The following is a 22,611-nucleotide window of genomic DNA, read 5'->3' on the forward strand; positions in this document are numbered from 1 at the left end:
AACTCCGCCCGATATTCTCCGGAGCCGATTCATCGGTCCGTCTTCTCGGCGTCTCGTCTTCCCGATCCCGAGAAGCACTTTCCGCCGGGACCTTCTCGACGTCTGCCCTGACCAGGATCGTCTGAAAATCGGTGTTGGATGAGTTGGTCGAGTCCTCGGAGGGACCAACGGAGAGTATCGAGTCAAAGGGAACATCACCGAACTCATCCTTGACGAGATCGCTCTCTGAAATCGGTGCAACATCGTCCGGAGGAAGAGACTCGACGTTGTGGAGGCTGTCGAACTCGGTGACTTTCCCAGCGTCGATTTCGTCCGGCGAATCGATGAGGAATCTAACTCTTGACGGAGTGCGACTGCAGGTGGAAGTCGAGCGCTCCTCGTCTTCCTCGTCATGGTCGAAGGTGTCGTCGCCGAAGAGGATGAGTCTGGTCGTGGGAGGCTTACGGATTTGCCTCCTGTCAACGTAGTCCTCGAAGATGAAATGGTTCGGGTCATTTCCCGTCTCGCCCCACGTCGATCCGCGACATCGCTCGAAGGGTACGCTGGTCGTCGTCACCCTGAAGAGCACCTGGTCCTCCTGAAGACTTCCGCCGTCCGATGAACCGCCAAAGGATATGTCACGAGGCCTCGACGTGGGCTCGAAGGTCGTCATGTTCCTGAGCGTCCTGTTGTAGGATCCCTCGACGTCGGCCATGACTTCCTGGAAGTCCTGGATGGTGAAGAATAGCGGTGGGTACTCGTTAGGTCGGGAGACCTTCGCCTTGTCCTTCGTACGACGCCGCGGCGATCCTTGCGACGCCAGGACCTTTTTAGGACTGTTTCCTCGCGCAAGAGGAAGGCAGAGGGCAGACCCAAAGGTCGAGAGCTGCTGCCGTGCTTCCGCTTCTGCGATCCGCTGTTTCTCTCCGTTTCCTGGCGAGCTAGACCTGGTCAGGGTTTCCCGAATTCCTCGCAGAAGAGACCCGCGAGGAGGCGGCGGCGGCGGTGGAAGACGAACTCTGCGCTCCGATAGAAACACTGGAGTTGTTGCGGACGACGAAGAGCACGCTGTTGGATCGAGAAATGGCTTCGTTTTACGCTTTATTCGCCGCGGTGGAATCGGCGGGGCTGACCTGATGAGCTCGTCTGAAATTTTAAGAAAGAAGAACGAGTTGATCATTTTTTAATATTTAATCCCATTCAGGTTTCAACAAAAATTTCTATGTAGTTTTGTATCTGGTAGTTGAGATTTTATTGGAATGAGAAATCAGTAAGTTTTGTTGGATATAGTGTATTAATGAAAGAGATTTTATTTAGAAGTCGAAAGCAATACGAACGCAGAAAATTGTTACATTTACGTAATCTTGGAATTTCATTTGCGTGTTTGAGATTGAATTTTAGAAACATATTCTTATCGTTCGTAAAAATTCTATTCGACATATCAACTGCAAGCTACAAAATATCCAAGCCAAAAATTCAAATTTATAACACTGCGTTTTGGAACAAGAAGATACGTAAACTGAAATATTTTGTAGAACGACATTTTCATTACGTCTTCCGGATTTCGATGGCATAATATAAAATAACTCCCAAATTACGAATTTTACACGAAATTATGACAAAGATTTTTGTTCACCTAAAATTTCCATAAAAGCCACGGCAATACATATTGAAGGGCTTGTACATGTAAAACTTTTTATCCTGAACCTTAAAGGAACGTAAATGATTTTTAAGTTCAGTTCGAAGATTCAAAATTTAAAAAAACTATACTACAAGTTACGAATTTGATATTTATTTCTTGTAGTATATGGAACATGAGGTTCGCATAAAATAAAAGCTATATTTCTCTGAACTCAGTATTTAGCCTCGTTAACAAAAGTTGAATAGAAAAAAATAATGACAGGGTGTGGACAGAGGATATTCGTTTTTATTTATTCACGTGACCAGTTACTGTATACCTGTTTGTTTGTTTTTTTTTTTTTTCAGATTGACCGACGTGCCAGAAACGTTTTACCCGAATTCCCAACATACTTTTTTACTCTATATTTTTATCTTGCTGTACACATTTTACAAGAGTGATTTACTCTTTCATAAATAAAAGTGAATGGCTTGTTAATACTTGAAATTTACTTTTATTGCGAGAAAATATTTCATAAATAAATAAATGTATCGAACGGAAATATTGACTTTACGACAATGGAATCGTTCCCTGTAAACCTGTCAGTTCATTTTCAATGAACCAATGCGTAATAGCCAAACATACTATGATATATAGGTATTGTGTGAGTTATATTTATACTTCTTCACACGATTATACGTAGAACTTCTACTAGTGAAGCGCTGTGGCAACGAAACTGTTATTGCTCATTGAATTTCCACACATTTCTAACGTATTCATACAGATAAGCACAACGAGAATTATTATTCCTATATCTTCACGATGAATGAGAATAAAACACTTTTCCCCACATTTTTATAATTTCACCTGCAGTAGAACGTTGCCTTGAAAGGAAAAATGAATTATAAAAAAAAAAAACAATAAAAAAACTGGTGAACGATATTTGCATTAAAGGGACACGTGCAAAAGAATACTGAATTTATGGAAAAATTGCTTTTCCCAAGTGCCAAACAGAATTTCACGGTTAGGGTATTTCAGTCAAATTTCAACATGTGTGTTCCAAACATCAACGGAACGCCACAGAATTTGATTGAGACTTTGCATATCTTTGGAAACCTTACGAAGGCCGTCAAATTTATGATAAAAAAAAAAAAAAAAAAAAAAAAAAAAAAAAAAAAAAAAAACAACAACAACTTTGCAAATATAGAAAAATGGATTTTAAATACTTCCACATTTTTTAAGATTTAAACTCCTCGATATCTCGAAAATAAAAGCACACACAACTTCGTAACTTTTGATAACGACTCTAGACTCTAGCAAAAATGAATCGTCATCAACTTTGTACACAAATATAATGAAAGATAGGATTGTTTTAAAATTGTATCTCTCATAAGCTTCACTTAGTACCTACTTAGCGAATGTAAAAATAACTTCAAACTGAATGAAAATTCACCTATTCGCAAATAAATTCTCTTTGAAATAAAAAAAAATCTTTTACACGCAGTAAATAGAAATGAATTTTATAACAAATGAACTATCACATATTTTCTCCGTATCTCAGTCGAATCTATTTGTATCTTCTAACACTAAATCAGCGTAACATGTCAACAGTTTGAAGGAGAAAACACATCGTAGCTCTTGTTTACGTCACAAGTGTGCGAAGCGAAAAGTCTTACGAAGGATCTACGTGTCTCGATGATTCAACTCACTGTCTTTCATGGTCTCAGGATGCTGTGTCCAGCAGTAAGAGGCGCCAATCGGGGATTCTGCAGGATTGATACGTAGATCTATATAAACCGACACGCGGTTGACGCGGAATATGAGCACCAGGATGGCACTCGAGAGCTTCGACCAACGAGCACACTGCCACTGATTCCCTATGACTGACATCCGCCAAAGCTCCGCGTGCCCCTCGTCTTCCGTTCGCTCCGCGGTCAATAGTCATTATTACACAAGCGTTCAAACTCTTCCTGACGCTGTTCTCACGTGCTTCGATTCACTCGAGGAAGGTGCAATTTCCTTTCGTGATATCGACACAATTATTCGTGCTGACGGAAATTTAATTCCGATCTTCAAGCTTCTCGTGAAACTTATAATTTGTATAATCATGATTATTATTTGTCTTTGCATTCTTTGATGAATTTACCAAAAAAACGCATGTATATATATATATATTAGGGTGGCGCAAAAGAACCGACTAATTTTTTTTTTTTTTATAAAAACGGTACGGTATAATGTTATAGACAAAAAAAAAATAAGTTTCCGAAAGTTTCAGTTCAAAATTTGAATTTTGAAAGGTCACTCATAATTTTTTTTCAATTTTTTGGTACATTTCATTAGATTTTTTCGAGCGACCTTTTAATATTCATATTAAAATTTCATAAATTTTTTTTCTTTAATTTATTAAGAAAGAATCGATAACAATACACCACGACATGAATTAAAAATCAAACAAAATACTGAAAATATAATTTTTTAATTTGATTTTTTGACGATTTTTGACATTTTTAAAAATTTGGAGCGACCTCTCAAAATTTTTTTTTTGAGCTGTCCTCTGGAGTGGGCTCTTAAAACATCAAAAACTAACATTTTGTCATACGTGACTCGAAAAAAAAAAAATAGTCGGTTTTTTTGCGCCACCCTAATATATATACGTTGTATTGATCATATTTTATAATTTCATCGGCTGAATTGTTTTGTAAAAATATTTACATACATATTCTTCCTTTTTTTTTTTTAATGATGTCGATAATGTTAAGAAATTACAGCCGTTGCAATTTCACAAGCAAGTACGAAAGGCTTGGTCTTTTCGCACATGTATCATTTGTAGAAACGTATTGGTGACATTCAGTTAATTTTTTATATTGATGAACAAAAGTGACTCTTCTGAATTTCATCGCAATTAAATTATTTCACGCGAAAAGTTTAACGGTTGGAAGATTTGGCAAAATCGTTTCAAAGGAAAAAAATACTCATAATGTCGTTACAAAGTCGCAAGATTTACCAAAAAACGTATGCATATCAGAGAAATTTACCACCAGATAGAAAATCACGCAGAACTTCTTATGTCATATCCTCTGTTATACCTGTGCAACATTCCTTGACGGAATTTCAATTCTGCAGAAATATTTTTCTGAGCTATGCAGACATTGTGCGGGGAAAAATTCCCCAAGAGGAGAAAAGAACAAATTATACTGCTTTCAAAAGGAATTTAGAGGTTTATTGTAAGAGGATCGATTCGGTCTTACGGATCCTATCAGGCTTAACGTCTTAAAAAATTAGAGGGTGGTTAAAATGTATCCAATCATCCAATTTTTTTTTTTTTCTTGCTAGCTAATTTTTATCCTAGACTTAATTATGCCTCGTAAAAAATCGTGCCAGCGGTTAATAATGGCATTGCAAGATCAGAGCATCCACGTTCCTTATGACAACTGGTTTACCCCTCACATTACAAACAAATCCAAGGTTATCGGATCGGGAAATTTTGACGAGCGGTCTGCGATCAAAAAAGATATCTCGAAATGTTTCTTATCTCACGACGTAGTCTTAAAAGATTTCATCCGTGTCTTATACAGGAATCTTCACGACGCCAAGAAAAGAAAAAGACAGTCTCAGACGTTTTCTCGGATTTACGATATTTTTATGACATGGTGAAAAAAAAAGAGGAAAAAAACTGCCCCGAGGAGTAACTCAACTCTGCTGTTTCCTATGGCTTACTGTTAAAAAAATATCTTCCAGCCGATTACTTTTTCAGATTCGTAAATTCTTAAACAAATGTCGCACCACTTTATACCCCAATTACTACAAAATACTTGGGAATGATATGAATTGTATCAATTCGTATGTATGTATGTATGTATCGATTGATGAACAATTTAAATTGTTTCATGAAAACTGAGATTAAAATAAGGGATGAATATTGTTCAGTCCTTCGAAAAATCGGTCAGTATTTTCACTGAAGTAAAAAACATTTTGGTAATATTTAAGAACGATCGAAGCTTAAATAATACCTGACGGTATTTTGGCACAGTTTTATATTTCGTTATAACCAGAAGTAAAAACGAAAAAATATTTTTGAAATCTCTATTTACAAAAAAAAAAAAAAAAAAAAATGACATTTTAATCGTTAAAGGAATGCTGCAGACAAAAATCTCAAAAGCTGGACTGACTGGACTATCTGACGTGAAAAATTCACGCAGTTGTGTTTGGCGTTTATAGCAAGTGTTTACCCCAAATAACGCGATGTTGGATAACCGTTGATAACAGTGAGGTAATGGCGCGTGGATAAAAGAAAGAGAAGAGCCGAGAGCCCGAAGCAGTGCTTCACTAAACGGATAAAAGTAATTTAATTAGCGTGTCCGAATGGGAGTGAGCTCCGAGTAGCCAGTCACCTTAGTTGCTGAGCTAATAGAATTGTCGAGCTCAGTCTGAAGGAGGAATTTAATATATTATACAGAGTCGAGTCTTTAACGACGGGTGACTTTGTCCCCAGCGATGAATAGGATGAAAGAAAACTTCCACCCCGAATTTCCCGTCGCCCTTTGCCTTTGACCTCTCGCAACCAATCGGGCAGACCGCATTGTCCTAACTTTTCGTCCACCTTTTTACCTCTAACTAAACGTTTTGATGCCAGTGAATCGATTCACGTGGATCCTCCGCGTAATTACCTTCAGTAATTAGGATTCGCTATTTTAGAGCACTTAGGCAGAGCTCCAGACTTCAAACCGAGGGATAATTTAAAACACAAAAAATTGAAGGATCGTTAAGCAGCCTCCGACGTTTGATACAGAATGTGATCTAATTTCAAAAATGTCATAGCATTTTTCGATATTTCAAACCGAAAAAACTCATACTCAAATCTATGTTAAATAGGTAAAGGATTCATTGGTGTGTTGAAACTTGGACTTCATGTAAAAACTTGATATAACCATGAATTTTGTCACTCTGACGTGCAAATTGTATGAAAAGTTTGAATGTGACAAGTCGAGATTTGTTTAATATATTTATCGTCCATTTGGCTAAATAAGTGTGTTTATAACGAGATCAGTACGCGAGGAGTCTCTTCCATTCATAAAATAAATAGTTAATTTCGAAATCGTTGATCCCGTTCCCTTCAAATTACTCTGTTAAAAATATAGCATTTTCACGATTGGCCAAAGGGGTATTGGAAAAAAGTAAGAAACAAGATAAAAATGAAATCTTGTTAGCCTCACCTTGTGCTGCGGCACGCGTTCAGTCTCAATTATTATATGAAGACCTGGCGACTAGTACGGCTCAGGTCAAAGTCCTCGATGCCGAGGAGTATGCTGGCCGAGTTGAGTTCATCGTCGCCAATGACGTCGGTAAGGTAGTGAGTGTTTATACCCCGGTGATTCCCCATCGCACTGGACGAGGCACTGCTGTAAGCGCTTGAGGTGTTCTGCACAGATCCAACCTCGTGTGTGGTTCTCTGACCCAACCACTTTGTAGCCATTGCGTTCGTCGAGTCGAGTTCCGAGGCCATGTCGAACCTGATGTTCCTGCAATTATACGAATAATTTGGGAAAAGAGCAAGTTAGTTTCATCTAATAGCGTCCGATCAGTCAAAAACCTTAAACTTCGACTTCATTGAAACTTCAGTTACACGTTGTTCAAGGAATGTACAGACAATATTGCCGTATAAGTGAGAACAACGTTGAAATGAAGTACCTAAATATTCCAAACCTTCGTGATTGAAAAATGAAAAATTCGTAATTTTTTAGTAGTTTTAGTAGTTTATAGGTAACATTTTGTCATTTCATTCACCCTATCGAAATCGACTAATATTATCAATTAGAGCATCTCATCGCAGCGCGCACCCTTGGAGAACACACTGGATCATTCTGACTCGTACCTTTGTCTGCTAAAACAGTAATTCTCCAAAAACATTTCTTTTTTCTGATTCTTTTTCACATTTATGACTTATATTTGTACTTCTAAGCTACACTATCACATTTCAAGATATCGGAATAGTGCATTTGAAATGGCAGCACATCGAAAATGGGACAAAGTTATTTTGATCCAGAATGTTCTCCATGATCGGTAAGTAAAGATCATCTTTCCGTTGATGAGGCGGTGACTTGAACTTGTTAAAACGTGTTCGAGATAGCAATATATATAGATTCGACTCAAAAATCAGCTATGATAAGGTATTTAAACTGAATAGAGAACAGCGCTAGGGAACGGACTACATACGGTACTAGTGCGAAAAACACATAAACAAGAAACATAGAACTGATATATTTCCACGTGGCTTATGGGCAGAAATTTTCAGAAACCAAAAAAATTTAATGTACAAGCAAGAAAAACGTACAAGTGCGAAACGTGTCACTGAGGTTCCACCGTATATGGTGCAGTTATTTTCAAATTCTACAGTCCAACTGTGAAATTCTAATCGTGGACTTTTAAAAACCATCAATGTTTTCTACGATGTTTGGCTCTAATCAGACTCCGATACGTGAGAGGCAAAAAAATAGAAGAACAAAAATGACAAACCATACGTAAAATCAAAGTAAGATCCTGAAGGTGGATGAAGTGAATACAAAGAATGCACTTTTCCTTACTGCAAATAATTGTTCTCAATTGGTCCACGTCGATGAGAATCTGGATTTCCGCGGGAAACGATCTGCGATAAAACAAGATCCACCGTCTCCGCGGAACTCTGGAGCATCTTCAAGGCCTCTTCATAGCGGAGACTGAGGAGGCTCTGCCCGTTTATGGCAACAATTCGATCTCCTTCGGGACAGAAAGAAAACTCATGATTTTACGAGGCCTAACCAACAGCTGTCCACGACATCGATGACGAGTCTTCTGCGTAATTAACACAAACCTTTGTTCACGTTTCCGGCCATGTCCGCAGACCCTCCAACGGAAACCGCCTGGACGTAGACGCCGCCATCATTGCCCTCGGTGACCTGGAGCCCTATGCTACCCCCATGGCCTCGTTCGAGCTGTATCGAGTGGAGGATTCGCTCCTCGGCAAAGGACAGTTCGTCCAGCCTGGCCATAAGCGAGGCGGACATCGTCTCGTCAATGGGAACCCGGAAAGTTTCGTCGTCCGATCTGATATCCGCGTCTGTTCGTGCATGAGAAATAAGATCTGAGATAAGACGTGGACGGCGATATATATCGGGAGGGGGTTATGGTTAAGTGGGATAGGAGAAAACGAATAAACGGATAAAGGAAAACGGATGTGAAAAGTAAGCGTGCAGAACTTCACCGATCACTCACTTGGAAGTGATTCTTATTGTCAGAGTAGACTGTAGAATATGAAATAGCATAGATGTAAAGATGTGTAGATTTTCAAAGTGATAAGTTGGATCTATAAAACGCGAAGAATATTTTGTAGTAATGTAAAGAATGCTTGAATAGAACTCTACAATTTAAAAAAAATTAGCTAAGCATTTAAATTTAAGATATTGATCTAAAATGTTTACCATTTCAACTGTAAAGTAATAATGATTGTTGTTATAAACATTTGAGGAGATTTAAACAAATTATTATTATGTCACTTCTCAATTAACACTAAAATGAATCCAAACATCCAGTAAAACAAAATAATTGATGATAGTATAAGTTGAGATGAGTCACAGATAAAAATTATGTAGAAGCTGTGACGTTTGTACACTTGAGAGATTGATCCGCAAAACTAAACACTTTTCTAATCAAACTACAGAATATATCAACAGCTCATCGCTAATGAAGGGCTGGCTAAGCGTTCGGTAAATATTTTGTTCTACAAATTGACTCAAACAGTAATCACATAATTTTTGTAAGTCAACACGACATGCATTTCACAAAATTCCCAAAAACTCCGGAAATCGCACACTTTGATCATCGTTTCCGCGTGATTTCAACACACTTTCAACCATCAAATACTTCATTTCTACAAGTAAACAGATCCATCAGTTCTCTCAAAACATTAACTACCCAAACTCCTACATTGGGCCCAAAAACGTTGCAGCTAGAATTCCATATAAAATACAGAATACAAATGTTGAAACAAAAAAATAACGCTAACAAACTTAAACTGAAACTATTGTTCTCGCATAAAAAAGACTAATTTTCATTTATTCTCCCATAATAGTCAAATTTAGTGCCGTTTTACCCGGTTGGTAAGGGTGGTCGATAAGGGGTAATACAACGTCTTCTTAAGAATCAGATCGACATATACTCACTGAGTACGTATGCCTCCGGTAGCGGTGAGTCAGCGGATGCCGACTGAGCAGACGACGTTGTGTCCGACTTAAGCGATAACGACTCCAAGTCACTGGTAACGTCGGCAAGGTTGGGATCCCGTTGAAGACTGCTGTAGATAGCCCTGGTCCCCATTTTCACCCCAAGTCTACGGGGAAGACTCGGCGACCGGAAGCCGGTCATCTGTCTTGGCGTTCCGTAGTTTGGAAGGCTGGACGTCTTTACCTGCGCAAAAAACTGCACTGAAGTATGGCAAGTTCCAAGTGCGGAATTTCGCCGTAAACTTGTTCACGAACACTGTTTTCCTTGGATATCCTAATCGTTGATCGTATTGAAGGTGGTAACGTTATCGTAACGATTCATCTGAGGAAAAACGATGATTTCGTAATTTTGGAATTGTCTGATCTTACTTCCTTAAAAATCATTGTAAAATTATGAAATTAGTCATTTTTTCCCCGATGTTTCATTACGATAAAGTTACTAACTTCAACCTTGTAATCAGACACACATTCAAAACAATGGATCGATCATCTCTATTTCACGCTAAATTTTCTCATCGTTACAAAATTTTCCCATTTTCGGTCACTTATAGTAAAATAGTAATTGTTAATCTCTGCTTTTAACAGACAGTTTCATCAATTTCGCATAGCGTTAGATTGCATTTAAACAACAACTTCAAAAAGCATGTTATCATCCGTGAAATGGATGCAACAGGTCAAAATAGTGACCGATTCAAATGTCCGAGAAATTTTGAGGCAATTTCATTAGGCAGTCTTTTTTCGGGCAAAATGTATTAGAAGTGAAACGATGCAGACATAAGAATAAAGAGAAGAATTTATAAAACAGTTTTCATATGAACTAAAATAAGTCTGAAAAGTATAAACTCCAAGATGGCATCAATTTTCTCATTCTTAAACAATATGCCAATACCGCAGTACGATCAAGTCAACTTATGCATAATTGTTAACTTTAATTTTGCAAAGTTTCATAGAATCGTCTGACGATCCGTTATAATCCCGCGATAATCTGTCAGGACCTTTCAAAAAGCAGCCGTTTTGTTGGTTTGACCAATATACTGAATTGTTGACGTTCTATCCGATCCGATTTGATCGAATTATCGATTTAAATCCTTAAAAAACAAAAAGTCCCTTACCTGCTGTGAGGTTTTTTTGACGTCAGTAACGTCGGTGACGTCAGTGACATCCCAGACTTCCTCGGGCACAGGGAACTTGAACTTTTTAGATTGCCCGGTCTTATTTATGGCTGCGTATATGTCCTCGGGTTTATCCGGGCTTCGGACAATGAGGTCAATAGCGTCGGAGGAGAAGGGCTTCGACAGGGCTCCGGGTTGCCCGATCCGCCCGGGCGGGCCAACCTTCGCGTAGGCGTAGAGCTTGTCCTCTTCCCTGTAGGTTTCGGCCTGGGCGAGATTCTTGGGATTGAAGTGATGCCGAGGACCGATCAATCCGCGATCAGACTCGTCTTCGGTGTCCCTCGAAGCTCCTTCGGGCTCGAGACGCGCGTGCACCTGAGCATAAAGTGCATCTTCTTCGGGCGTATAACGAATCGGCTCCGGGACGACAGGCTGACTCTTCTTCTGAGGGTTTTCGTTCTCCTTGTTCTGGTACTCCTCAAGCTGCATCGAGAACTTTTGGCTCTCCTGCTTCTTCGTCGCTTCGGCAATCGATATTTTGTTCTTTCCGTTATCCGGTTTCGATTTTGGGAGCGGGGAATTCGGCTCCATAGTCAACGGCACCCCAAACTCTGAACAAACCCGAATAATGAGATGTTAGTCGTCGATTATGTTCCCGGAGAGACAATATTCAATACGAAGCTACGCAATGTCAGATGTTCCCGAAGAAAAAGGTTTGTATGTGATTTCGTTGACACTTTGGGGACCATTTTGAGTCTTGGAAAAATTATCCATTTCCATTTACAAGGATTCCATTCTTATGTGACGTTAAAAGGGTGCATTTGAGTCTCCCCCTCAGGTTATAGCACCACCATTTGTCATCGAAGAAAAAAAGCCTGTACATGATTATTTTTATCACACGTATTTGCGCACCGGCACCGATTAAATTTTAAGTCTACAAAGATTTTTAGAAAACGAATGTGTAGATGAAAATTATAAATTTCCAAAAAAAAAAATAGTATAAAATTCTTTTTTAATCGCCCGAATTGAGCTTACTACGGAAGAACAAATAGCACTGTTACTGTGGAAGAAGCATAAGGCAGCGTAAAAGTCACAATTTCATTGGTATAAATGAAAACAAGTAAGTTTCAAAAAATTCGAATAATCGTTAAAGTTAAAATAAGTAAAGAAACAACGAAGAAGCTACAATAAGTTAGCTTCGATTTAATAGGGTACAACCTGTTTAAAAAATTCCTCGTTTCATATCGTATAAATAGAAGATACTCTTTTATTTCGTAATTCTATGCTGTGCGTTTATTTATACACAGAGTAATTTTTCTAAAATTGGACTAAAGCTTCTACATTTGAATCTGTCCATAAACTGTGTCAGATTTGTTCGAGCCAAGTATTAATATTTCCACAATCTCTTTTCCCCTTTCTTATACAAAAGTTTTCTATTATATTCAAGGGTAAAAAAAACAGATTACTGATATTCTTTCCTCTGTATTCGTGGTTGAATTTCCAAAAAATTAATTCGTTACCTTTTAATCATGAAGAATATATAATACACACGATATATCGCATGAAAATTTGATTCGTATAGCATCGATGATAAAGAGCAAAACATGCTTTTTTTAAGTGCGTAGATTACCAGCCCCTTTCAAAAACAATCAAAATGGTTGAACTGCAAAAACTTTACGCGAAACACCTGCCTCCGTGGCCTTTCTCACCCCAGAAGCTTCGCCACAATTTATGGACACTCCCTTATATTCAACTTTAAATAGGATATAAAGGATACGTACCCGCCGCAAGACCTTGGAGTGAGGTGAGCTCAGCCCTAAATTTAAGGAAGAATTGATGGTGAAGAGAGGTCAGCTTGAAAGCGAAGTAGCTTCTGAAAATTAATGAAGAAAAACGAACAAACATATAGGATGAACAAAAGTAGCTTCATGATTTTATACCTAACTACGTAACGTATCAACTGTGACCGACTAATTACGTCGATACCAAGGTCAACATTCGTTTCCTCCAGCAATCATGACTGACAACGTTCTACTTACTTCCTATGATCCATCCTGAGCTTGAACTTGCACCGTTTCCCGTTAAGCTTCGTGTGAACGATGAGACAACTCTTGCTGTAACTTAGAGTCTGAATATCGCGCCACTTAAACCTGGCTAGTTCGACTTTTTCCCTAGGACTACCGCCCCTGTCGAAGAGCTTGAGTCCATCGGCGTGAATGGCCAGCCAAACGCCGCTCTCGTTGGACTTCTTGGCCTTGTTGATCCCGCTGCCGTGGTTATTGCCATTACTGCTATTGACGTTGTTAATTTTATTGTTCTTGCTGATGTTGTTGTTCTGCTCGGTCCTTCGCGTTGTTGAAGAAGCCCGGGGCCTCGGGACGGCGTAAAGTTCCTCATTTATCCCGATCTTCTGCTCGTCCGAATAGGGTATCCTGAGGACGTCTTCGCTGGGGAAATCGATCTTTCCGTAAATCGGATCATCACCTGACTTCTCCATATCGTAGATGTTCTCGGTCTCAGTGTAGACGCCAGCGTCCCCTTTTCGTTGCTCCTTCCCGGCGGTGATTTCCGGACCCATTTGCTGGGCCAGGACCTTCCCAAGTTCCTTGATGTCCACGGTTGCGATGTAGTAGTGGGCGCCATAGTCGGCGAGCGATTGGGCGTACTCGATGAACGTCTCTTCAGCCTTGTTTGTGTCCAGGCCGAATCTCTCTCTGTGGGCCTGATGCAGCTGGGCCCGTAACGCCTCAGTGCTTCCCGAAAGCTCGGACTTTATCTGCTCCCTACTCAGCACCAGCGATTCTGGCACGTAGTGTTCGAGGAGGAAGTAATCACCGCAACCATGTTCCTGGGAAATTGAAAGGTGCACCGTTTACCGCGACGCCCATGCAAGGAGGAAATTCGCACCTCGCTAGCTGAACCGCGAATGTGTTCTTAATTAGTCAATTACCTGCACGGCTGCCATCGCTCCGTCGGAACTACCACGTGACTCGGACAGATTGAAATGGTTCAAAACCGCGAAATAGTGTACGAAGAGGTCATTTTCACGAGTTAATATACTAATCAAAATAATCCAACTGTATTCTAGTCCCGCAATTTCCCCGTTAACTTTCGACGGAAAAGATAAATTCGATCAACTTGTAATCTCTTTTTTTACTTTGAAAAGTGTTTTCCTTTCACCGTCCTTACTTAAAAAAAAAATCATTTTTCTCAACACGATGAGGTCTGAATTTATTGTGTGAGTCAAAGTCGAATTCAAGACAGTTGTAAATTTGCAGATTCAACTTTAAACTTGGCTAAAGCGACTCCGTAATGATATGCATATTTTTTGTACATTAATTCATTCCGATGAACAAGAGTTTCCAAGTTGAAAGTATAATTTAAAAAAAGTCAGGTGTCTCGAGAGAATTTCCTCACATCTTAATGTTTCTTACTGATGTTGACGGGTCCTCTAAAGTACCTACACTCATATAAACGTGAAAATTACTGAAACGTCGCGTCCGTACTTAGATTTTGAATAAATGTACAATTTTTCTGTCTTCTACTTTTACTAAAGAAAAGTTCCTCGTACGTCAAACTTCAGTAAATAATGTAAAGGAAATTCTTTTTCAGCGTGCAAGACATGTACAAATCTACTCACGTTCGTGCTGTAATTTCCGAACTCAGCTTGGAGAGCAAGGCCGGTTAGACTGATCAACTGACCCAACGAGCAAATCAATTGCTGTTCTAATATGCATCGACGCAGCTGAAGGTAAAGGAGATGCTTTGAACACCAACTTCTGAAACGAAACAAGTCATCACATGAAGCAGGGATCGAGAGTTTATGTGTATCGTACTTGTAAAGAAAGAAATGAAGTGACACAATGGATCGAATGGACTCGATCAAATCCATTGACCAATTCAATAATATCATCGCTGATATAGGTAGGTTTACAGTAAATCAGCTTTCTGTTCGTACCTTATTCCGCGTAGCGAAGGGAGGAAAAATCGAAGTCGAAAGTACAGCATAAAGCTTGTCGGTAGTCCCAAGAGGCCCTTATTTTTTCCATTGTTTAACCAACCCGGGGGCGCAACTTTACTTAATTTTGTGTCTGGAGGAAGGATGGCAAAGTCCCCAGCTAACAGAGCTGCCAAACCAAGAGTAAAGTTCTCCTCCAAATTCTCCGCCTGGACCACCGCCTGAAAAGAGAAGGAAACGGGAGTGAAAATTTAAAACCTATTTCATTGAAGAAGAAAAAAAAAATGTTTGGAATTGGAATTCGATGTTTTTCAGAGAGAGAGAGAGAGAGAGAGATCTTCAGTAAACGATATGTATATACCAAGTAGGGAACTTGGCACGAAGAAACAATTATTGCTCAGATTTATTCGCCAACAATAAGAAGAATCAACATAGCAAATATATGATTGATTGAAAATCAAAATGTCAATCCAAATTTCTTTTCGGTTAAACTTTTTGCAAACTCGTTGATAAGCCAACGTTATTTCGAAGTTGGACTCAGCTCTTTGAATTGCTAAGTATGTACGTATAACCGAGAATGCTGCAAATCCGAGAATAGCCAAGAATGCATTGTTGTCACGAGCTCATTCGGTGATGCTGCATACTTCAATGGTATATAACCGAAGTGTAGGAGGTTGAATGGAAATGGAGAATATGCCAGATTTTACGTTCGTGCATACCTGATGAGGCATCCGAGTTCAGACCCATTTCAATGGACTTTTAGTATCAAAACTTTGAGCGAAGACTCTTACGGTATGAAACCAATGACAAAACAAAAAAAAAAAAAAAAAAAACTAAATAACGTCATAAGCACATGTTACATATTCAAAAATCCAATCTTCATTTGCATCTCTGTATAATCACGGACGCGGAAAATGAAGTCATACTAATAAAGACAAGGAAAAAGGATAGAACACCGTAAGAAGCATTCAATGAGCACGAGTAACAAGCGGGTTAACGCGCAGAACGAAATTCTCTTCGTGTCTCGAGGACAGAGTTTTTCTCCCATGACTAATTTTCTTCTTTCTTTGAAATTGAATCATCCCATAAAGGTGGAATTGCAGCGATTCTAGTCCGCGTAACCGTCTTCTGGGAGTATGCATAACAAAAGTAGAAGTCTATGTACTTAGGTATACAGATAAAATTTTTCTCCTCTTTCTCTCGACGGTATCATTATTCATCCCACTCACATCGGAGAACTTCTATTGCTGCAAATTGGAAAAATGTTTCAAAGCTTTTCCAAGCCCCGCTTTAACGTACCAAGATTATCATCACGCTGTGTCACAATCGGACGTAAAAAGGGTCGAAAATAACTTGTCTAGTTATTTCATACACTCGGTTTGCTAAGTGGTGATGTGTTGCAGCGGCACGTGAAGATTAGACGCTGGCAAATGGCCAGCAGTGCAGAGCTTTTGCGGTTATACGTATAACAAGAGATTTGTGTACGAATTTGCGGTGACCATAAAGCACGCGAAGCAGCTGCATCTTACTTCTAAAGATCGAATCGAGAGGCGTTAGCTTTGCCAGCCAAACTGCTGGATGAGCATCTTTTGTGGCTCCGTCGACTTATGAATCCGTTGTCGAAGACTCGACCGTTCGAGAGGAGAATTTTGCAGCCCGCAGCCGAGATATAATCTTCCGATAAATTGGATTGGAACCGCTTATCGGCGCTTGCCATATGCACAGCTCACTTTTGCGATAGTTTCCAATTCGAGTTGTACTCTTGATTGAGCTTTAATCAGTTCTATCAAACGCCGGATTACCGGGCTTTTAACTTATTGTTAGATAGATCCAAAACCGGATTACGATCCCTTCCCTTTTTTTGTACACCCTTTTTCTCTATCGATTATTATATTATCCGCATATTTATCAGTCCTGACGGAAAATCGATTCTATTATACACTTTCTCGCTATGAGAGACCTTTGATCTGTATCTTCTACAAGCTGAAATTGAGATCTCAGAGTTCCAGTTTGGACGATTTATTACAAAATATGGGAAACTCATCTCTGGAAACACAGATAATATTTTCTCTTCCATTCGTTTTTTTTTTTTTTTCTCTCTTCTATTCAACGTCTTTTCATAAATCTAAACGTAGTCAAGACTGGAATATCTAAAGTAAAAAAAAAAAAAAAAAACACTCAAAGGACAACGGAAATTTATAGAATCACTTTGAATAACAGAAAATGATTTTCCCCTCATTGCGATAAAAGTGATTGATTTATGATTTAACTACGTGACAGAATACATTATGCCAAAATTTTTAACACGACTTGCAAAACTATTACATTCTACTCCCAAATCACTCTGTATTTTGAATTAGCCAACACTGACCGCCATAAATGTATCTATAATCTAATCTCATCTAATCTAATCTAATCTAATCTGAACCAACTGCCTGATTGACCACACCTAGACCAATAAAATGCCAAAAACTAATTTTTTAATGACCATCAGACCTATAAAACTGAATTTTATCAACCAAACATAAATTCATTAGATAAAAAAAAATTGATTCATTCAAGCAAACGTTTACTTGTACGGTAGATAAACTTTTTAGTAGATTTTGATAAAACTAAAATTTACATATTTCTAGCAGTTCATTTTCTCTGTTACCCCTAAACTAAAATATTTCAAGATAATTTTCTGACACTCACCTGAAACAATTCTCCAGCAGTTATTTTCTGTGGATCACAGGTGACCTCGAGTCTCTGTCCGGTCAAAAGAATGACCACGACGCGGCTCGAAGATGCGATCTAAAAGAAGAGAATTACACGTGTTCTAGAAAACGTTTTTCTCGATAGTTTCTACAAATAGTCTATCACCCAACCACCAACGGTAATGGAGACAAAAATCTGTCAGAAGTGGGATTCGAACCCACGCCCACAGAAGTGGACTGCGACCTGAACGCAGCGCCTTAGACCGCTCGGCCATCCTGACTTGAAATAATAGATCTCTAGAGTTGGATCACTCCTAATCGCTGAGCAGTTGCATTATATTCCAACAACGATGTTGTTCGGCCAAAAATCGATAATACTCAGTATTTTTATTACCATGTAGATTGAAAAAAAAATTAAAACATAGAAAATATTGGGATTATAAAAAAAGTTTGAAGCAAATTAGTTCGGTTACACCTTACGATATGAGGTTCGTATTAGTCAGAAAACTATTGGCTAAAACTTTACTGAAATACTTTTTTTTACATTTTGGAATCATTCAATATTCAATTTTCAACATTGCATCGATATTAATCATGATTAATAATTGGCAACACTGCATCGGTTACTGATAACGAAGAAAAAAAAACAAAAAAAATGGAATTTAATTATAGATTTTGAGCAACTATTTTGAATAAATTTCAAATATAGCATTAGTATACAATTTTGTATTACTTGTAATTCCATTATATTCTATTTTAGTATTTTTAAGAGATCTTTTCAGTTTACGAGTTGAATAACTTGTCAAATAAGTAATAAAATAAATACACAAGTATCGATTTTTGACCGAGCAATCTTCTTGAGCTCAACAAACTAATCGATGTAAATTCACTAGACAAAAAAGGCACGATATACATATTTTGCATGAGTTTAAACTACGTGAAGTGAACTATGCGATCTCGAATTTTCCGTAAATCAAGGCGAAAGCCTTTCATCAGTTTTTTGATTAGATTTTTTGTTTAAGAAACAAGTCAATTTTTTTTTTCTTCTCTCTTTTCCTAAAACAATTTTTTATCGCAATAATTTTATCTTTTCATTTTATGTTTCATGGAAAAGAGGGTATAAGAAGTGATAAGAACCGTAAAAAGAATTGATTCACTCACTTTGACGTCGCCGACGACCAGCTGCTTGGGTTGTTGATTGGCACGTACAACGAATTCCGGGCCGACGCATCGCGTCTTGTTCAATGATCTTGTTGGACCACCGACCGCCCGATATAATCGCGACGGTGCTCTCTGAACCGCTTTTCCTCGTCGTGCCCTTGGTCCACACTTGATTGCACTCCTGTGGATTATTAGGCACTGATTTAAGTCGCCGTCCAACTGCCGAGAGATGAAAAGTGCGAGACTTGTATGAGCAACGATGACTTACTTATTGATGCTTTTCTTTGCCGATGTTTAAGGGATTTTATACCTGGTCAGGATTTTTCAAAAATCCATCGTCTTTATTTTTTTTTCTTTATCGCGTCATTTTTGTAACGTAAGTGGATTCAATTATATGCACAGAAAATTACATCTCGATCCGACAAATATTCTGGAAGTTACGCGCACATTTGCAAAGACGCCCCGAAGCGTTTGAAAGTGCTTGTGAAACTTTGAGCGTGAAGCGTTTTTCTCAAAACTATATATTCAAAATTGGTAAATAATGATTTCTCAGAAACGGCTGAGTATCGATCAGTCTCAAATTTTTACACAAGCTTTATGAATATATTTTTCAGTACTTGATCGAAGGTTTTTTGCTCACTGATAAATATTTTTATCAATTTTATAAACGAATTAAGGCGTAAATTTTTATGGACAATAGATTTTATTTATTTATTTATTTATTTTTGAGAAGACACCATTCTGTTGAAAATTAATATTTTGCTTATGCCTTCGATTAAAGACCAGATAATACCTTATATTAACTAAATCTTTTTTGTTTTTTCATTTCGGATGATCTAGTTCAGGAATAAAGTTCAATGTTTCCCCGATATTTGTATAAATTTTTATGTTAATAAATTGAAATGTCTCTTCATGAAAAATCCTTGAAAACCCTTCTTTCGGCCTCCTGACTAGGTATAACCCTAATATATAACCAAAATAGGATTGTGCTTGCGGGTCATCTGCGAAAAGTTCGGAAAATAGATGATAAGATGAAATAAAAAAAAAAAAAAAAAAAAAAAATGCTTGATTCATTCAGCAGCATACCGTAACTTTAAATCGAGTGAAAAAGTGGCAACAAATACTTCACTGTTTACATAAATTGTCCGAACTTTTTTTTGTCAAGCCACAACCTGTATCATTTGCCAAAGTTTGGAGAAACTTTATGATTCACCTTTAGGAAAGAAAAGAATTATAAATTATGGCATCCCCTTAACGAGAATTTAACACAAAAAAAAGCAGTAGAATTCTTATTTACGATTCATAAATAATATTGATTCAATTGTTAGCGACAAAAAGTATAATCAATTCGGTAAATTGTTAATCAAGCTCTGTACTGAATAATTCTTCTCTTCCGTGGCGCGGTCTTTTGTTATATCGAGCGGGTGAAAAAATTTTGTCATAAAAAATGTACCTACTCATTTGACGTAAGGCAAGTGAAAAGTAATTACAATATTTTCAGCGATAAATTCCACAGCTGGTGAATCAAATTACCAGCCCTTTCGCAAACTTTATCTCACCAGAGTACGTAAAAAAAGTGGTGAAAATATTCATCGCCATTTGGTTCGGTTAGCACCGTTCAATTCACGCCACAAACGGCGCAGGCAAGCGGTCGTTGCAAAGTGCTTCTATATGTTTTGGCACTCTAGAACAAACTGTTTCTCTGATCTCTCAAGCGGCAGAAGCATTACAGTCTAGCTCGACGTGTTGTCGCGAGAGGAGAATTTCTGCAAGCGCTATGTGACAGGCTTTTATTGACGCACCATCGAGCTTTTCTCGGATTTTCACTTCCACCGGGACTTCACAAAACGCTTGATAAACACGGAGAGAAATCGAAGAACGGAAAAATCGGAACAGAAATTGACTCACCTGGGTGGCTTGACAGGTGGACCAGACTCAACGTCCGAACTCGAAGCCGGTGCCATCCTCTTCAGGGTCGTGATGATCCGAGGTGGTTTCGGAGGGACCGGACCACGTGGAGTAAAGCTCTTCTCCTGAGTCGAGCAGGATTTACTCTCGGCGTGAACTGTGATCGGTCCTTGACATCCCGCAGGATCACCATTGGTCTGCACCGTAAAAAGAGTCAATTGAGGTGGTCCACTGCAGCGCTTTGGATTCGGTTCATTCGCCCTGGTCACCAGCTGGGGATTCGAAGCCTCGCGACGATGATGCGGAAGCCCCTGCGCTGCGTATTTTTCACGAGATCCTGAAGGCGCTCTTGTCGTCTGTCCATAAATGTCCGTGCTCCTCGAATGGTCCTTGAACGGTTTTGCTCCGTTCATACTGCGAACGTCCTGCGTGCTGCGGAACGGCTTTACCGGAAGCGAATAGATCGGATCGCTGTAGATATTTCCGGAGGAATTTTGAAGGTTCTTCCTTCGGGACGTGGCCAGCAGATCATTTCTGGTTTCTGTCTGATCGCTGCGAACCGGTTGAGAGCTCGTCCTCACGTGGTACGGGGGCCCAGGGGCCCCCGGATTACTCTGGATGTTCATCTGCGACTGGAACTCAGGTCTTGTGCCGTTTTCCAATGACCTTTCGCACCCCGGTAGACTGAGAAGATTCGGTTGCGACCTGGAGTTCCGTGACTGGGCTTTGAAAAGGGCTCCCTTTACCTGATGGTGCTTTGGGAAGTGCGGCTGAGGTGGTGGCTGCTGTTGGCCTTGTTGAAGCTTTAATCTGGCACCCTGAAGAGCGACTCGTTTTCGATTCGCGTATTGCGGACATCGCACCACCTCTCGGTACATGTCCATGACTATGTGTGAGAAGGGCTTCGTCTGGAGGCGAGTCCTGCAGTATTCTGATATTACCTGTAACGACAGATGCGATTGATGTTATTTCATTGCGTGTTTAAAGTTCTGGACTTTGGTTTGGACTGGGTTGGTGAGAGATGGGAGTAAATCCATGGCTATATTCAGATACTCTCGTATGATTTGATGTTAGGGGTAAAAAAAAAAGTCCTCAAGTTTCGAAGAACTTGAACATACTGTTAGATGATCGAATCTAAACTTGTAACTTGTGTAAGTAACGTTTACGTAACTCTTGAACGTTGAGTCAACTTGTTCATGGAATTGAAATTTCCATTCCCGACACTAGCTGTTCATTGAAAACGAATAACAGAATGGGACATCTGCGAGGACGTTGATGGTCGGAAAAAGTTTCAGAGGCTTCATCCGGTATACTAAAAGTTATTACACCGAAGAATTGCTTTCAAATATTCCCGAGCAGTCATACAAGCGTCGAATTTCCATATCTATACACATATTACGCGACACCTTAGCTGAGCCCCCCCCCCCCCCCCCCCCATGTAGTGTGAAGCCAGTGTAGAACAGCGATTGGAATTCGGAATACCAACCGATATTTTGAGGAGGGAAAGTCGTTCGGTTATCAAAATCGCTATAGTCACTTCCCGAATCCACATTCTGGCCGTATTATTAAAAGAGAAGCGCTTCTTTACCTCGGAAGGAGCGACGAGTTTCTGGAGTTGAATTTCTATCAAGCTCGACGGTGCGTCGAGTTTTCCTTGATGAAGGAGAACGGTCCAATTTCTTTCTCTCTACCCCGGACGAGCCTCGACAAAGCCGTCACTTTCACACTCGAGAAGAATTCGTCGCTGGGCGAACATCTGACCCAAATTACCGGGCAAGAGTAGTTACGGAGTAGAATAATTACTCCCTTTGTTTGCGCAGCTCAGATCTACGCCGGCCAAAAACGACGCCCGAGGACTCGACGCTGCTGTTCTCGACTCCTCGAAGCAGCCCGACGCCCCCGCCACCACGCGAAACCATTAACA

General features: G+C 39.4%; 1 protein-coding gene and 1 non-coding gene across 5 annotated transcripts in view; both read right to left on the reverse strand.

Moving 5' to 3' along the window:
- Positions 1 to 986: 986 nt before the first annotated feature.
- LOC124410409 overlaps positions 987 to 22,611 on the reverse strand; it is a 110,561-nt gene continuing 88,936 nt past the window's right edge. For 2 of the 4 annotated variants that reach the window (XM_046888766.1, XM_046888757.1), the window contains 13 exons: positions 20,688 to 21,628; positions 18,780 to 18,960; positions 17,617 to 17,715; positions 14,923 to 15,143; positions 14,605 to 14,743; positions 13,004 to 13,812; positions 12,746 to 12,837; positions 10,965 to 11,575; positions 9,793 to 10,036; positions 8,445 to 8,690; positions 8,179 to 8,350; positions 6,811 to 7,116; positions 987 to 1,125 (listed from right to left, as the gene is read on the reverse strand). In XM_046888766.1, coding sequence (XP_046744722.1) covers positions 6,843 to 7,116; positions 8,179 to 8,350; positions 8,445 to 8,690; positions 9,793 to 10,036; positions 10,965 to 11,575; positions 12,746 to 12,837; positions 13,004 to 13,812; positions 14,605 to 14,743; positions 14,923 to 15,143; positions 17,617 to 17,715; positions 18,780 to 18,960; positions 20,688 to 21,628 — 4,029 coding nt within the window. In that variant the 3' untranslated portion in view covers positions 987 to 1,125; positions 6,811 to 6,842. Of the gene's footprint in view, positions 1,126 to 6,810; positions 7,117 to 8,178; positions 8,351 to 8,444; positions 8,691 to 9,792; positions 10,037 to 10,964; positions 11,576 to 12,745; positions 12,838 to 13,003; positions 13,813 to 14,604; positions 14,744 to 14,922; positions 15,144 to 17,616; positions 17,716 to 18,779; positions 18,961 to 20,687; positions 21,629 to 22,275; positions 22,524 to 22,611 lie in introns of those variants that run through there. The other 2 variants (XM_046888780.1, XM_046888772.1) reach the window with 2 other exon arrangements.
- Positions 17,816 to 17,899, reverse strand: Trnal-cag. The gene has a single exon. It is a non-coding gene; the product is annotated as a tRNA-Leu (tRNA).

The sequence above is a fragment of the Diprion similis genome, chromosome 1 (assembly GCF_021155765.1).
Source record: "Diprion similis isolate iyDipSimi1 chromosome 1, iyDipSimi1.1, whole genome shotgun sequence".
Classification (NCBI taxonomy): Eukaryota; Metazoa; Arthropoda; class Insecta; order Hymenoptera; family Diprionidae; genus Diprion; species Diprion similis.